Genomic DNA, 16554 nt, shown 5'->3' on the forward strand with positions numbered 1-16554 from the left:
ACTCTATAGATAATAATAATAACACAATGTGCCAGAGTCCGTATAGGGTTCAGTAGTCAAGAGTCCAACAGATTTGAACAGTTCTCATGTTCTCCAGCCATTAGCCAGGTCAGTCCTTGCCCACAGTTGTAGAGCCTGATGGGACTGACCCTGGCGATGTGTATGTCGGGAGGGGATGAGTCTATGGCTGAATGTGCTCCTCATCTTACAGTAGCATCATAGAGGGGTGGGACTGGGAATGGTTCTCCAGGATAATGTCCAACTTCTTTCTCATCCTTCTCTCTGACACCACCTCTAGTTTGTCCAGTTCAACTCCCGCTACGGAGTTCTTCTCCAACTTGTTCAAGTTTGTTAGTGTCTCTTGCGTTGATGTTAACTCCCCATACCATGGCGAAAAAGAGGACAACTGCAGCAGCCTCTTCTGCATATAACTCCCATCACTCCCATCATCAAGAAGCCCGGCCTCGACCCAGATGAGCTAAACAACTACCGTCCGATCTCCAACCTTCCTTTCCTTAGTAAAATCTTAGAAAGAGCAGTGGCCGCCCAACTCCAACAATACATGTCCAACCATGAACTCTATGAGCCTTTTCAATCGGGCTTCAGAACTCAACACAGCACAGAGACCGCCCTCATCAAAATCACCAACGACCTCCTCCTTGCAGCTGACTCTGGCCACATTAGCATCCTCATCCTCCTGGACCTTTCTGCAGCCTTCGACACAGTCTCCCATTCTATCCTCCTCAACCGCCTATCAGACAACCTCTGCATCACTGGCTGAGCACTCTCCTGGTTTAAATCCTACCTCACCACCCAGACACAGTTTATCACCATCGGCGATTCCAGTTCCACCACGGCCCCAGTCAACCAAGGCGTCCCCCAAGGCTCTGTACTTGGCCCAATTATGTTCACCATTTACATGCTCCCCCTCGGTCAGATCATCCGCCGCCATGGCCTCAGCTTCCACTCCTACGCCGACGACATACAACTCTACCTCTCCACCAAACCATCCCCCCAGCTCCCCCCATGCTCCCTTGTCAACTGCCTTCATGAAATAAAAACCTGGATGTCATCTAATCTTCTCAAACTCAACAACAATAAAACTGAGCTCATGGTTGTGGCACCCAAGGCCCTGCTCCAGAAGGTTGTGGATGTTCAAAATTCAGCTGCCAGGGTTCTAACCCGCAACAAACCCTGGCAGCACATCACCCCCAACCTCATCCACCTCCACTGGCTCCCCATCAAATCCTGCATCACCTACAAAACCCTCCTGCTCACCTACAAATCCCTTCACGCTCTGGCACCTCAGTACCTCACTGACCTCCTCCACCCCTACACTCAGTCACGGTCCCTGCGATCCACAGACACTGATCAGCTCTCCATCCCCCGAACCAGACTGCAGACCTTCTGGGACAGAGCTTTCAGTGTGGCAGCTCCCACCCTCTGGAACTCCCTCCCTGCAGAACTCCGCACCGCCCCAACTCTGGACTCATTCAAAAAACTGCTCAAAACCCACCTCTTCAACTTGGCCTTTAACCCCTAATTTCTTCAGGGATTCAGATATCTTGGTGTTGTTCTTACACCCAAGACTACACAACTATTCTCCTCAAACCACGATAAACTGATTAAAGAAATAAAAAAATATCTAGATAGATGGGATTTACTACCCCCGTCCTTTTTTGGCACGATAGAGTCAGTGAGGATGAATATCCTACCAAGACTACTCTTCCTATTTCAATCCATCCCTATACGAGTAACACAATCCACATTTAAGATGTTGGAAAAACTGAAAAAATTTATCTGGCAAAAAAAGAGGGCAAGAATACGACAAAAAATATTGAAGTCAACAAAAGAGAGAGGTGGCCTGGGCTTACCCAACCTGAGACTGTATTACTGGGCTGCTCAGCTTCGAGCAGTGGTGGCCTGGATGGTAAAGGATATGGAAACCGGTTGGGTCTCTATTGAGCAAAACTCCATACCAGGAATATCAATATCCACCCTCCCATTTATGAGTAAAAAAGCGCAGGGAAAAATTAGAATAACTAATATATGGATCAAACATACACTGAAAATCTGGAACACAGTTAAAAAACACATAAAAGGTACCGTAGCTTTGTCAAGGGCTATGCCCATAGTAGGAAACATAAGAGTTTCTCCCATCCATGTGGGATAACACAGAAAAAGTGGGCTGATAAGGGATTAATTACAATTGACCGACTATTTGATGGGAATACATTTAAATTAGGGATGTCCGATATTATCGGCCGACCAATATTATCGGCCGATATCGGCAGTAAAATGTGATATCGGAAAATATCGGTATCGGTTTAAAAAAAGAAAAAAACAATAACAATATTTGTTATATAATATCCAGTGAAATTATTAGTTACCTGAAATTATTCAGTTTTTTTGGGGGGGAAACCCTGCATATATCGGTATCGGTTTATATCGGTTGATATCGGTATCGGAAATTAAGAGTTGGACAATATCGGAATATCGGTATCGGTAAAAAAGCCAATATCGAGCATCCCTAATTTAAATCCTTCTCACAATTACAAAACAGATTTTCTCTACCATCAAGTGACTTATACAGATATCTACAAATTAGAAATTATGTCACTAAACACACAGATTGGGATACTATTAACACTTTGAATGCCCATCACGAGATTTCTCGGGTTATCAGCCCGCGGGTTGAATGCCCATCACGAGAATTCTCTGATTTCTTTTTATTAGCGATCTGAATTCATATTTCATCACCGAGTCTACCGTTGGTAATCCTGCCCCGCCAGGCGCTCAGATGTGAAAAAAGCGCCCCCTATCGTCTCCCAGATGGTAATGCACCATTTTGGATTGGACTCGATGAAAATGGATGAGAAAAAAAAACTCTGGAATCCACATTTTACTTCTCACGCATGTAACCGGAGCCGATCAGATTCATTCTGGACCCTCAGCACAGCGTGTAATATGTGTTTTACAGTATACGCGTGGGATCACTAAAAGGATACATTTTTGGAATGGCGATCAGGAATTGGAATAATCCATTTGGATACCATCTGATCTCAGGTAAGGAATCTATTTTACCAGTCTTAGGATAATCAGACCCGTTTTCACGGAGATATAAGCTTTTCCCCTATAATGTGATATGGCTGTTTGACTGTAAGAGCGATCAGGAACTGAGAGAATCGATTTTCAGCAGCGTGCACACGTACACATATACTATCGATAATCTAGCGTTTATTTGAAAACTATTCATAAATAGGCCGAAAAATGACGAATATTACAGTACAGGGCGATTATCATGGAATCTTTTATTTTTCCATGAAAACGAGGGCTTTTCAAAATGCTATAAAACGGAAATGAACCGGACTTCCGGTATGAGAGCAGACGGGTAACACACGTGCGAAAGAGCTCCTGGTCAAATGAGTGAAAAAACGGATAAAAAAAGACCCGAAAAGTAATTAAAAAGGAAAATGCTCACGAGAAGTAAGGAAGAGACAACGATTGTGAAGGAAATAGAAATGGAGAACATACGAGAAGGAGAGAATCCGAAGAAACAGAATCCCCGGAGCGAAGCCGAGAAAAGCCAGGCGAAAGAAGGGGGAGGTACCGCTGAGGCAGACACGGTAATGCCAGGATGGGCCGTGAACATGCAGGCCGGGATACTGGAGAACATAACAGCAGCGATAAAACTGAACACGGACACGATAAGGAATGATATTGGGAAGCTACGGGAGGAATTGAGGAAGGAACAGGAGGACTTCAGAGGTGAAATGAATACAGAAATCAAAAGGGTGGAGGAGAAGATGGCGGAACAGAACAGAAACGTGACCGAGTTACAGACTAGGACGGCTCACGCGGAGGAATGGAACACGGAGATACACGAGGTATTAACATGTGTGATTCAGAAACAAGAACAGATGGAGACAAAGATGTCGGACATGGAGGGGAGGTCACAGAGAAATAACATCAGAATATGGGGACTGAAAGAAGGAGTCGAAGGGGAATCGGTGACCCTATATGTGGAAAAACTTATCAAAGAACAAATGAAGGAAACGGGACTGGAAAAAATGGAGATACAGAGGGCCCACAGGGCGTTGGCTCCGAGACCACAACCGGACAGACCTCCGAGGGCGGTGATTATTAACTTTCTGAGATTCGAGGTTAAGGAATTGGTACTCAGAACCGCGTGGACCAAGAAGATTGAAATCGAAGGGAAAAGACTATCATTTGATCACGACTACTCGACAGCGGTAGCGATAACACGCAGGTCCTACGCGGGACTGAAGAAAACCCTGAAAGAAAACGGAATGAGATTCCAGTCACCCATGACCTCGCTAAGGATTCACTGGGAGGAAGGAGCGGCGATGTACGAGAAGCGGAGCGAGAGATGAGACGGCGAGGGATGAGGATGTCGGAGGACGGAGAAGGAAGGAGGCGGGAGGAACAGACGCGGAGCCTGCAGCAGAGATTGGAAGGAGCCCGCAGGTGGATCAGAGTGGAAGACCGAAACCGGAGGGAGGAGAGAGGAGAAGGCGGAGGTGAAACGTGACGGAGCGAGGACGGAGACGGATGAGGAGGCCAGACGGAGAGGAGGCGGGAGGAGGCGAACGGATGAGTACACACACAAGAGATTGAAAAAACTATTCAAATAGAGACAAAGTATAGAAACTGAAATAACATATGCATAAGCACACATTCCCAGGTAGAGGCAGGATATAGAAATGAACGTAACGTATACATGGACACATAATACACAAGCTGATGGAGGAAATAAATGGAAATATAACTAGGTTTGATAGGCGAGACACAGACCATACTGAAACAGATACATAGAAACACGCTGTGAGTAACACAGTTGGGAGGGATTAAGGGGATAAATGGACATCACATAGAAAATAGAGGAGAGGAAAAGAAAATAATAAGGGGTACACGGTAGACACCGCACACGGATATGGGAGGAAGGAGGGACAATGAAACATATGAGTCACATTGAGAGGGAACAAGAAAAGAGGGTCTTTGATCAAAAGGAAGGACAGAGCGCTTTTTGACCAGGAGCTCGAAAGCAAAAAAAAAAAACAGTAAGAAAGCTGGACAAATATGACGAGCGATTGGGGGCAAGGGTTTCAAACCCCCAAGCCGTCAGGAGGGGGCCCCTCGCTAGGAGGGCAATTACCCCTCACCCACCAGCAGGGGACAGGGGGGGACACAGGGACCCCCCGAACGCCTTGGGAGCACTTTATGTAAAGTTTATGTTTTTTATTTATGTTAATCATTATATGTATTCGGTGAAGAGAGCGGAGGCTCCAACCGGAGGGGGGAATGAGTGTGACATGGGGGGGACTGACAGACGAAAGAAGAAGAAAGATGACAAGGGTTAAAGGTATAAAAATGATGTCATTAAACGTTAATGGAATGAATAATGCGATAAAAAGGGGCAAAGTGATGTTGAAATGTAAAAAAAGTGAGATGGAAGTGATTTTTCTGCAGGAGACACATTTGGTAGCACAGGGTCATGAGAAACTGAAGAGATTTGGATATGAAAATGCATACTATAGTTCCTTTGAACAAAACCCGAGGAGAGGAGTAATCACGTTAATCAAAAACACAGTCAAATTTGAATTGATCAAGGAAGTAAGAGACAAGGAGGGAAGGTTTGTTTTGGTGAAGGGGAAAATGGAGGGCCAAATGGTTACGTTAGTAAATGTTTATGCACCCCCAGAGAGTGAGAGAGATTTATATGAGACCATTTTTGACATGATAGTGATGGAACTAGAAGGGATATTGATATGTACGGGAGATTTTAACGTGGTACTGAATCACGACCTAGACACCACGAGTACTAGAAAAGGACGGGCGCCCATCAGTAGATATATGAATATTCAGATGACGGAAATGGGAATTACAGACGTTTGGAGGGAGATGCACGCCATGGACAGGGAATACACACATTACTCACACCCACACGTGACGTATGCAAGAATAGACTACTTTTTGATGACGACGGGGGACAGTTACAGGGCACGGGAGAGCAGTATAGGAGTGGCGGACATATCGGATCACAGTGCCATATATCTGACAGTAGATCTAGAAGGGAGACGGAGGAACACGATTTGGAGACTAAATGTAGGAATATTAAATAACAAAGGGGTGGTGAGTCAGATCAAGGAGGAGATAGCCAGATATAAGGAAGAAAATGACAACGGGGCGGTAGACCCGAACATTCTATGGGACACACTGAAGGTAGTGATAAGGGGGAAATTGATGGAAAAAACAGCAATGCTGAAGAAGGCCAGAACGAAGACATATCACAATCTGATAGGGAAGCTAAAGAAGCTAGAGGGGAGACACCAGATATCAAAAGAACAGGAAACGCTCGGAGAAATCAAAGAAGTAAAGGCCAGGATAAATAGGGAATTATTGACGGAAATAGAAAAGAAAGCGAGGTTCATGAAACAAACGTACTATGAAGGGGGACCAAAAGCGACCAGACTGTTGGCTAGGAGAATTAGAACGCAACAGAAGTTGAACACGATACACACAATAAGGGATACCAAGACTAATGAAATATTGAGGGACCCAGCTGAAATAGAGGACATTTAGAGAATACTATGAGAAATTATACACACAGCCAAAAGCAGCGGGAGAAGAGGAAATAGAAACATATCTGGAGAAGCTAGAGTTACCATCGATAGGGAAAGAACAGAATGAAGAGTTAAATAAAATAATTACGGAACAAGAACTGGAAGATGCAATTAGTAGAGCTAAAAACAACAAGTCTCCGGGGAGCGACGGATTCCCATCGGAATTCTACAAGACATTTAGAACTGAATTAGCACCCATGTTAGGGGCGGCGTTCAGACACACGATGGAAGAGGGGAAAATGCCCCCCTCGTGGAAGGAAGCCATAATCACCACGATACCGAAGGAAGGGAAGGATAGGGAATTATGTAGTAGTTTCAGACCTGTGTCCATACTCAACGTAGATTACAAGATGTATACATCGATAATATCAAAAAGATTTGAGACGTTTATGCCAGACATTATAGATGAAGATCAAACTGGATTTATTAAAGGGAGACAGACACAGGACAACGTGAGAAAGACATTACACATAGTAGAGGAGATACAAAAACAAGGGGGTAGCGCGGTACTGATTAGCCTAGATGCAGAAAAAGCGTTCGACAGTGTGAGCTGGACATTTTTATATAAAACATTGATGAGGTTCGGACTGAACGGGAGGGCGATGAAGATGATCAAGGCGCTATATCAAGAGCCGACAGCGAGGGTTAAGGTGAATGGCAGCTTGACGGATAGAATCAGATTAGAGAGGGCTACCAGACAGGGATGTTGTCTCTCACCGACGCTCTTCGCCGTTTTCATAGAACCACTGGCACAACTGATCAGGCAGACCGAGGACATCAAGGGAGTAAGGATAAAGGGAACGGAATATAAACTAGGCTTATTTGCAGACGACGTGATAGTATACATGAGGCAACCAGAAAAGAGCTTCCCGGCACTGATGGATCTACTGAAGGAATATGGTCACTACTCAGGATACAAACTAAACGTGACAAAGACACAGACCTTAGCATGGAACTACTCTCCAATGACGGAAATTAGAGAACAGTACGGGATAAGATGGGACATGGACAAGATTAAATACTTAGGGGTGAACATCACGAGAGGGGTGGAGAAACTGTTTGAGGCGAATTATACACAGATAAATCAGAACATCAAGAGAGACCTAGAGAGATGGACAGTAATGCCCTTGGACTTCAATTCAAGAATAGAGGTCATTAAAATGAACATACTATCAAGGTTACTGTACCTATTCCAGTCACTACCGATACAAATACCACAGAATCAATTCAGGGAGTGGGACAGACTGATATCGAGGTTCATATGGGCGGGGAGAAGACCACGGGTCAGATATAAAACACTACAACTACCAAAGGAAGAGGGAGGGATGGCAGTACCCAGCCTACAAGATTATTACTATGCAGCACAACTGAGAGCAGTGACGTGCTGGTGTAACGACAGATATGAGGCAAGATGGAAAGACATTGAAAAAGAAGGGGAGGGATACAAGGTACAAGCTCTGATGGGGGATAGGGAACTATTTAAAGAAAAAGAGGGACTATTAGATCCAATCACCAAATACACCTTGACCATATGGAACAGAGTAGTAAAAACACACAAATTGGAGAAGCAGTCAGGGGTCCTGAGATGGGTAGCACATGACAAGAGATTCAAACCAGGGAGGTTAGACCATGGATTCAGAAGGTGGGAGAGGGGGGGGCAACAGCAATATGCAAAATGATAGAGAAGGGAGAAATGCAGACACTACAAAAATTAAAGGAGAAATTTGGACTAGAAAACAGGGACCACTTCAGATATCTACAGGTTAGAGACTACTACAACAAAGAAATAAGGGGGGCCAAAGACGAGGAACAGAATGGAATAATAAAGATGATAGTATGGGCATACGAAGGGGGGCAAGGAAGAGTAATATCAGCAATATACCGGGCTATAATGACCAGCAAGGGACACACAACCGATTACATAAGGGAGAAATGGGAGAGAGAGCTAGAGATAGAAATAACAGGGAAGGAATGGGGGAACATATGCGAGGTACAACATTCAACAACAGGATCGAGAATATGGAAAGAATTTGGATGGAAAAACATAATCAGATTCTTTATAACCCCAGAGCTGAAGGGAAAATATGCACCAACACAAAAAGCATGCTGGAGGATGTGTGGGAAGGAGGGGGCAAATCACACGCACATATTCTGGGGATGTCAGAAGCTGAAGGGGTATTGGGAGGAGATAGGGGAAGCAATGATCAGAATATTAGGATACGGGATACCACAAACAGGACTGGTGCTTTACTTAGGAGACCTGACACACGAGGGAATACAAGGGGGGGACAAATATTTAATAAAGATAATGTTGATAGCGGCCAGAAAAGCAATAACGAGACTGTGGTATAAGGAAGACCCACCGACAATAGCAAAATGGGTAGGAATAGTGGAAGAAATACAGGATATGGAAAGGATAACACACATGCTGAGGTTACAGGAAGAGAAATTTGGGGAAAGATGGGGAAAGTGGGAGGATTATAAAAGGAACGAGAACGACATCACAGAGGAAGAACCAAATGCAACACAAGAGAGCGAAGGGTAAAGGAGGAAAGATGTTCAAGCAGGGTCTATGAACCCATGTCACACACCTGTACTTTAGTTAATATTATCTATTTTGTTTTTGGGATATTACAAGTGCTGAATGCTTTTATACCTTATTATTTATGTCTGTTTAACGGTGTGATATTAAATATTCAGGGATGATGTGGTTTGTGTACGGGTGAAACAAAAGGCAAAGTGAAAGTTAATAAACAAGAGAAAAAAAAAGAAAGGACGAAGGAGAAGGGAAGAAAGAAACTCAAGGAGGGTCTCTGGACCCAGATCACACATACAAACCTTAGTCAGCATTTATTGTCTTTGAGTAGGAATTACCTGTTTATGCCTGTTTAAGGGAGATACACAATCAGCCTTTGTATCAAATACCTAGAAAACAACAGTAGGGGAACCAGACAACTAACCATGTGATACCCATGTAAATATTTATGTGCACTGTTTTTTCTTTTTGTTTTTATTGTGATACTAGTCTCTTCATTTTTTATTATTTATTTTTTGTAAGTGCTGTCTGTCTAAATAAATGTTAATAAAAAATTTAAGTTTAAAAAAAAAAAAAAAACGGAAATGAACCGATAAAAAAACAATCCGCTTCGACAATGTTGACTGGAAATGAGTCATTGATAATGCAACGGGCAGATTAGACACAGCCATAATTTAAAACATAGATTAGGCGATATTAATGCTAACATTGCAGTGGATGGTGGGCATTCAATTACTAAATGTGCGCCCCCTGCTGGGCACTGAAAGTGTTAAGAAAGAACCATCTAATATTGAATTCCATTTTATACGACTGTGTGAACGCCCGATATTGACAAGAAAACAAATATCCCTTATGTACCAAAATCTAAGGCTAGACATGTCTGATGACACTCTACATATTAAAGAAAAATGGGAACTAGAGATGAATACAATAGTGGAGGATGAAGATTGGGAGGCCATGTGTTTTAACTGTCACAGGGGGATTGGAAGCCAGTTATGGAAAGAATTTGATTGGAAGGTCAAAATGAGATTCTTCAGAACTCCATTGACAGCATGTGTCTTCAAAAAGGACTCTACCAACAAATGCTGGAGGGAATGTGGTATGGTTGGGGATCATACGCACATATTCTGGGACTGCCCAGAAATACAGACGTTTTGGAAGGATATAAAAGAAGAAAGAGAAAATATTGGAAAGGGACATCCCCATGGACCCAATGTTGTTTCTGTTAGAAATACAGAGTGAACGAGTGTTGGATACGGATCAGTACTATATATTACACATCTTATTGATGATTGCAAAAAAAAATCATACTATTAACTGGATGAAACCTGAGCCCCCTACGACTGCTCAATGGAAACAGAAAGTTAAACATGTACATATGATGGAACACATGACAGCCCAGCTACAGCTGAAGATGCCTCTCTTTGAGAAGAGATGGAGGTCAATTACTAGCTATCTCGGGTAGGCTTGGGACACACTGCTTTGAGACAGGATGGAGGGAAATGTACAAGTGTGTATTGTGGGTATGTATATACAGAGAGGGAAAAGTGTAGGTATATTTGTGTAGGCAGGAATGTTTTGGAGGAGGGACCCAATCAAGGTTAGTTATTTGTAAATGTTTACTTTATTTTATTTATTTTCTCCCTTTTTTTGTTGTTGTCTGTATTGTCATTTGTACTGTACTGTCATTGTATTGCTGTTGGCAATAAAGTAAGAAAAAAAAGAAAAAAGAAAAGTAGGTAACCCCTAATTTCTCACTTTATATGTATATGTTGTGTCTGTCCACTATGTTTGTTACTTTGTTATTTCCCCCCCCTATGTAAAGCGATCTTGGGTCTTTTGAAAGGCGCTATATAAAATGAAGCTATTATTATTATTGAAATAGCACTGTTTTTGCAGCACAAAATTCAACTGCCACCCTCAAGATCAACTGAGCAATTCTGTATGTGCTTCTTGAAAAGCCAACGCAAACACACAAGACTGGAGAAAGACAGTAAAAGGGGGGAAGACATAAAAATAGATAGTTGAGCATTGTGCACGAGAAAGAAACCAAATGACTCCACGGGTTATTTTTACGATTCCATTTCTGAGGCAAAATTAGAAAGACTTGTAAGACACAATGTGTCAATTGGGGCCTGAATGGACCATATATTGATTAAGCACCATTATCGATTCCTAAAAAGAGTAGCGGTGTGTGGAAGAAGGAAATTAGTAGGAAAGAGGGCAAATCTCTCCAGTGTTGGCTGGAAGTCTTGAATGCTCAAGACAGCCCCTTGCACAAAGACTAGAGAAAAATATATTTTCTTTATTAGAAGATGCTCTGTCTGGGTGCTCAGACATGCCTATAGCCTTGGTGCTTGGCCTGTTTTCAACAAGAGTACCTTATCTGCACTCCTCTGCTCAACAAAATAAATGATCCTTTCCTAGGCGAGATGGGTAGCAGCCTATGACTAAATTAAATATCTATATTATACTGGACCTGGCCCTCTTCTTCACCGAACCCAATGCCTTTAAACTAAGCCGTCTCTGTCACCTGTAAACACAGGCCATGAATCATTCATGGACCCAAGAGAGACCGGAGTATGAGGAAGAAAGCGAGAGGAGGGCTAAGTGAAAAGAAGGAGGTAAATAAGCCCCTGGGCTATTCTCTTTATGTCAGAGTAAGAGGAGAAATGCTGGAGGCAGGTGACAGATGGAGGCCAACACCTAGTTCTGACTGAACTAAAGCAACACAATATGACCCAGTGTTAGAAATATAACTCTACAATTTGTGAGTTGCAAATTACAAGCAGTATCACTTTCTCTGGTTATAGCTAAACTGAGTCATATTGCAATTGACACACCGACACCATTATCAAGTTTGCAGGCGACACAGCGGTGGTGGGCCTCATCAAAAACAACGATGAGTCTGCCTACAGGGAGGAGGTCCAGCACCTGGCAGTGTTGTGCGCCCGGTAGGCGGGGTGGAGGGGGGGGGGGGGGGGGAACTGTACATTGGAGGGAGTTGGGTTTGGACATTTACAGGGGCCAGTTTCGAATTGCAGTCTCCCGTAGGTGCTCTTTGCGAGTGGTTTTGAAGGTGGGTAGTGATTCACATTCCTTTACAGCTGTGGGTAGGGCGTTCCACATTGATGCATTGTGGCATAATTGCGAAACGTGTTCAGTCCCTTGTTTGAGCCAAATCTGGGTTTAACATAATTTGTGGAGCTCCCTCTGGTGTTGTGGTCGTGGTATTCACTGACCTTTGGGAAGTATTTTGACATGTACATGGGTACCTTAGTGGTGTAGTGTATCTTGTAGACCAGGCCCATTGCAAGTTTCTGTACTCTGTCGTCTACTCTAAGCCATCCTAGGTTGTCAAAGTGGGCAGGGGTGAGGTGGGTTCTAGGAGTAAGGTCAAGCAGTAGTCTGACCAGTATGTTTTGTGATGTTTGTAATCTTGTTTTTAGCGCCTTTGAGGTGCTTTGGTACCATGAGGTGCAAGCATAGTCGTAGTACCCTTGAATGAGAGCTCCTGCCAGAGTCTTCAGGGTATTCTTGTTTACTAGAGAGGAGATCCGGTACAAGAATCTAGTTCGTTGGTTGACTTTTTTTATTACATTGGATGCCATTTTGTCACAGGAAAGATTTGCCTCTAGGATGGAACCTAGGTATGTAATTTCATCTTTCCTTGTGACAATATTGTCACCCACTGTAACTGAGAAGCTGTCGGTCTTGCTGAGTTTTTTATTTGATCCGGTGGTGAAAACCGCCCAACACATCACTGGTACATCACTCCCTGCAAAGTCTATCCATCACAAACGATGTCTGAGGAAGGCATGCAGCATTGTCAAGGACACGTCTCATCCCAATCATGGACCGTTTGCCCTCCTCCCCTCCGGGAGACGCTACAGGAACCTCCGCTCCAAGTCAAGCAGACTCAGGAACAGTATCTTTCCCTCAGCTGCCATCTCCCTGAACTCCATTGCCTATACCCTAGTCTGTTACACATACTGTATGAACTTTGAACTCTGTTGCCTATACTCAACGTATACCTACCTACTGCTTTCACTGTTTACAACTGCCTTAAACTGTAATCATAGTAATCATATAATCTCTGTATGATAGAATGTACAATAGTGCTGTATATACCATTATGTGAACCCCTTTGGAATAGTCAGTTTTCCAAATATTTCACACATTAATCTTTATTATATCTTCATCTAAGATACATTTTGTGATAAAGCATGTCATGATTGAAGGAAAACACAAATAGTTTTGGATTATATTTGAATAATTTACTAAATACAATGATTAAACATGAAATATCCTTGTGTGCATAAGTATGTGAACGCTTGGGATCCAGCAGCTGCTGGCACCTATGGCCTCAACTACGACCAAAATCGGTTTCGTCTGGACATGGCCTAAACCTTTCCTAGACCTTCCCTAGAGTTGAATACTAGTCTCTTGCATGTGCTTTGATGTATTTTGGTTAGTTTATCATCATTGAACTCCCTCAATTCAATGACATTTTAGGGATTCCTTGCATGAAGAACTCACTACAACTTCTACAGTATTTCCAAGTGTCCCAAAGTTCCTAGTGTCATCTCAGACCATCCATAGTGGTACATGTCTTCTCATTTAACCACTATTACAGTATTACATCCAAAGTACATCATGGGAAATTATCACAATCTGAGTTTGGAATCTGATATTGTTACATGGAGGTACAACTGAACTGACACAGTAAAGTGTGGGTGTGTTTGATTTAGGGACTGGGGCAGGCCAATCCTCATTTAGGCAGCCTGAGGATGTGTTTTAAAGAGTGCATAGGGAGCAACTGTTGAGGTGGAATCAGGGAAATGCATATTTTCTAGGGAAATATGTAGAACTAGTAGTAGTAACTACTGAGTACTACTAGTAGTACTGCAAACAGTTATACAGTTTTGGTTTGGCGCCTATTTTGATGTAAATTAGGTCCTGCCTGCTCCGAATGTAAATGAGATAGGTCTCAATAAAAGCCCATTCCTGGGACGATGTAGAACAGAAACCAGACACCTGCCATGGAAATTATTTTAAAATGAGCCAAGAGGGATCACTGGTTAGACGGTAAAAGTAGGGGGACAAAGAATCTCAGTGTCCTCCTATTTCCGGTGCCAGTTGATATTACTGATAACAGAGAAGTAGGAATTACAGTACAATAAACCAACAAAGTCAATACAGTAACTATACTGTAGGTCTCAAAATGTATCCTTTGTCTTGACAAAAAGATCAGCACTATGTAACAGAAACAGCAGCAGTTCCAGATGAAGGCTACCGTCTCATGCATGTCAATTAGTCAATACTGATCGTTTCATATTATTATGTCCAAGGAGTTGGTGTATATATAGCTCTGTCTAGTCAGCACAATTGTATATCTAGGCCTAGTTTGTACATTGGATGAATACAAATTAGATTTGCTCTCATGTAATGTATTGTTGATAGCCCGCGATGAATAACAAACTATTTTGAAAGTTGACACATACGAAACCATGCACACACACACACATTTGCACGTACACATGACATGCATGTGCGTGTACATGCAAACACACACACGCACACACAAGCATACACACATGCACCTGTCTTAATCTTTTTCTTCTGCTGTGTTGTTCTGAACTTTGATTGCTTGTGAAACTGATGGGTGTTTTTCATCACAGTGTTTATTCTTCAGGTGAGCTCCGAGAGGCAGAGCAAACAACACTGGGGAATGAAATACTCTGAGTCTGACCAATATCTAACTAAACACACAGCATGGAACATCTCTCAGCTGGCATGAAACACACACGTACAGTACAGGTGTAAACAAACTGAAAAAGACACACTCATATAAAACTCCCCTTTTCCCTCTCACAAAGACACACACACACAGACCTCGTGAGAAGAAGACACTGATCATGAAGCTGAAGTTGATGGTGGCCACAGCGAAGGCTAGCAGGAAGAAGAAGACCAGGGTGGGGTCGCTGTAGGTCAGCACAGCTCCTTGAGGACTCACCTACAAACGCCATTTACAGTAGGTCAGTTAGAACAGTGGTTCTCAAAGTGGGGTCCGGGGACTCCCAGGAGTCCTTGAGGGAGTTCCAGGGGGTCACTAGCTCTATTGAGCTTTGTATGCATTACATACTGTATATACAAAGCGAATGAACCGTCGCAGATTCTACATTTGTTTTCCTGTCAGCTCTTGACATTAGCAAAACACTGCGACAGGAAATAAACTTGAGTCCAAGCTGTTACCTTGCAATGCAATTTCACTGAAACCTTCTCGACAACAATAACAAACCCTGGGTTCACAAATTGACTATAGCTGTTTTGTGGTCAGCTGGGGAAAGATGTGGAGCCACTATTATTTGCGACTTCCATATAGAGAGAAAAAGTTAAGTTATCTTGCTAAAATATATAATAACTGTTCATCTCTTGGCCGTGTTTTGATCTTAGCAAACACAACAAGAAACATTCCACTGAAATAATGTATACAATAAAACACATTAAAGCAGAAGTCAACATTTAAAAAAGAAAAACTAATTTGGCAAAATGGGGAATCTTTTTAATCAATCAAAAAAAACGACTTGCACCAGTATATTTGTTTCTGAGATATCACATCAAAAGAGTCTTCACTTACAATAGACACAGTTTGTCAGAGGGAAGCAACAGTTGTGATTGGAGGATTAAGAAAAAGAGACTCATGTGCTTTTTGGACGGACTGATGGGACTTTTTTTTTATCCTTTATTTATCCAGGAATGTCCCATTGAGATACAAGATCTCTTCTTCCAGGGAGTCCTGGAATACCCCTTTAACAATGATTTAAATCTTGAATGTACACAATCCTTTCCTTTACTTGACTGTGTGTCCTGCTGGCCCCAGCCTGAAAATAACTTGCAAGAAACTGTGAATGACACCCTACTGGAGGTACGTATGCTCCATCATGCCAGTTTATCTGTGGCTTTATTTGACTGCTTGGTGTTTGCATAACTATCTGGAATTTTACATCGAGAGGTTAGAGATGTGTGACTGACCTGGATGCAGAAGAGCAGAGTGACGAAGAAGAGGGAGATGGAGAGGAAGAGGAAGAACATGAGGAACCAGGCGCTCCAGTGGAGCCAGTTACTGAGACCCATCATTCTCATGTACTCCTGAAACAGAGAGAGAGAGAGAGAGAGAGAGAGAGAGAGAGAGAGAGAGAGAGAGAGAGAGAGAGAGGGGGAGAGACAAGGAGACAGAGAGAGAGGGGGAGGGAGACAGACAGACAGACAGACAGACAGACAGACAGACAGACAGACAGACACAGAGAAAGATAGACAGAGAGAGAGAGAAACAGAGAGAGAGGCAGAGAAAGAGAGACAGAGAGAGGCACA

The 16554-nt window shown here is 42.9% G+C and overlaps 1 protein-coding gene across 2 annotated transcripts in view; it reads right to left on the reverse strand.

Annotated features, from left to right (window-relative positions):
- The window catches only part of abca3b (ATP-binding cassette, sub-family A (ABC1), member 3b), a 106317-nt gene that overhangs the window by 59279 nt on the left and 30484 nt on the right, over positions 1-16554 (reverse strand). For both annotated transcript variants that reach the window (XM_084329446.1, XM_084329445.1), the window contains exons 7-8: positions 16216-16332; positions 15076-15196 (exon numbers count right to left, since the gene is read on the reverse strand). In XM_084329446.1, the coding sequence (XP_084185572.1) occupies positions 15076-15196; positions 16216-16332 (238 nt within the window). The remainder of the gene's footprint in view (positions 1-15075; positions 15197-16215; positions 16333-16554) is intronic.

This window comes from Notolepis coatsorum, assembly GCF_963971535.1.
Source record: "Notolepis coatsorum genome assembly, chromosome: 14".
Classification (NCBI taxonomy): domain Eukaryota; kingdom Metazoa; phylum Chordata; class Actinopteri; order Aulopiformes; family Paralepididae; genus Notolepis; species Notolepis coatsorum.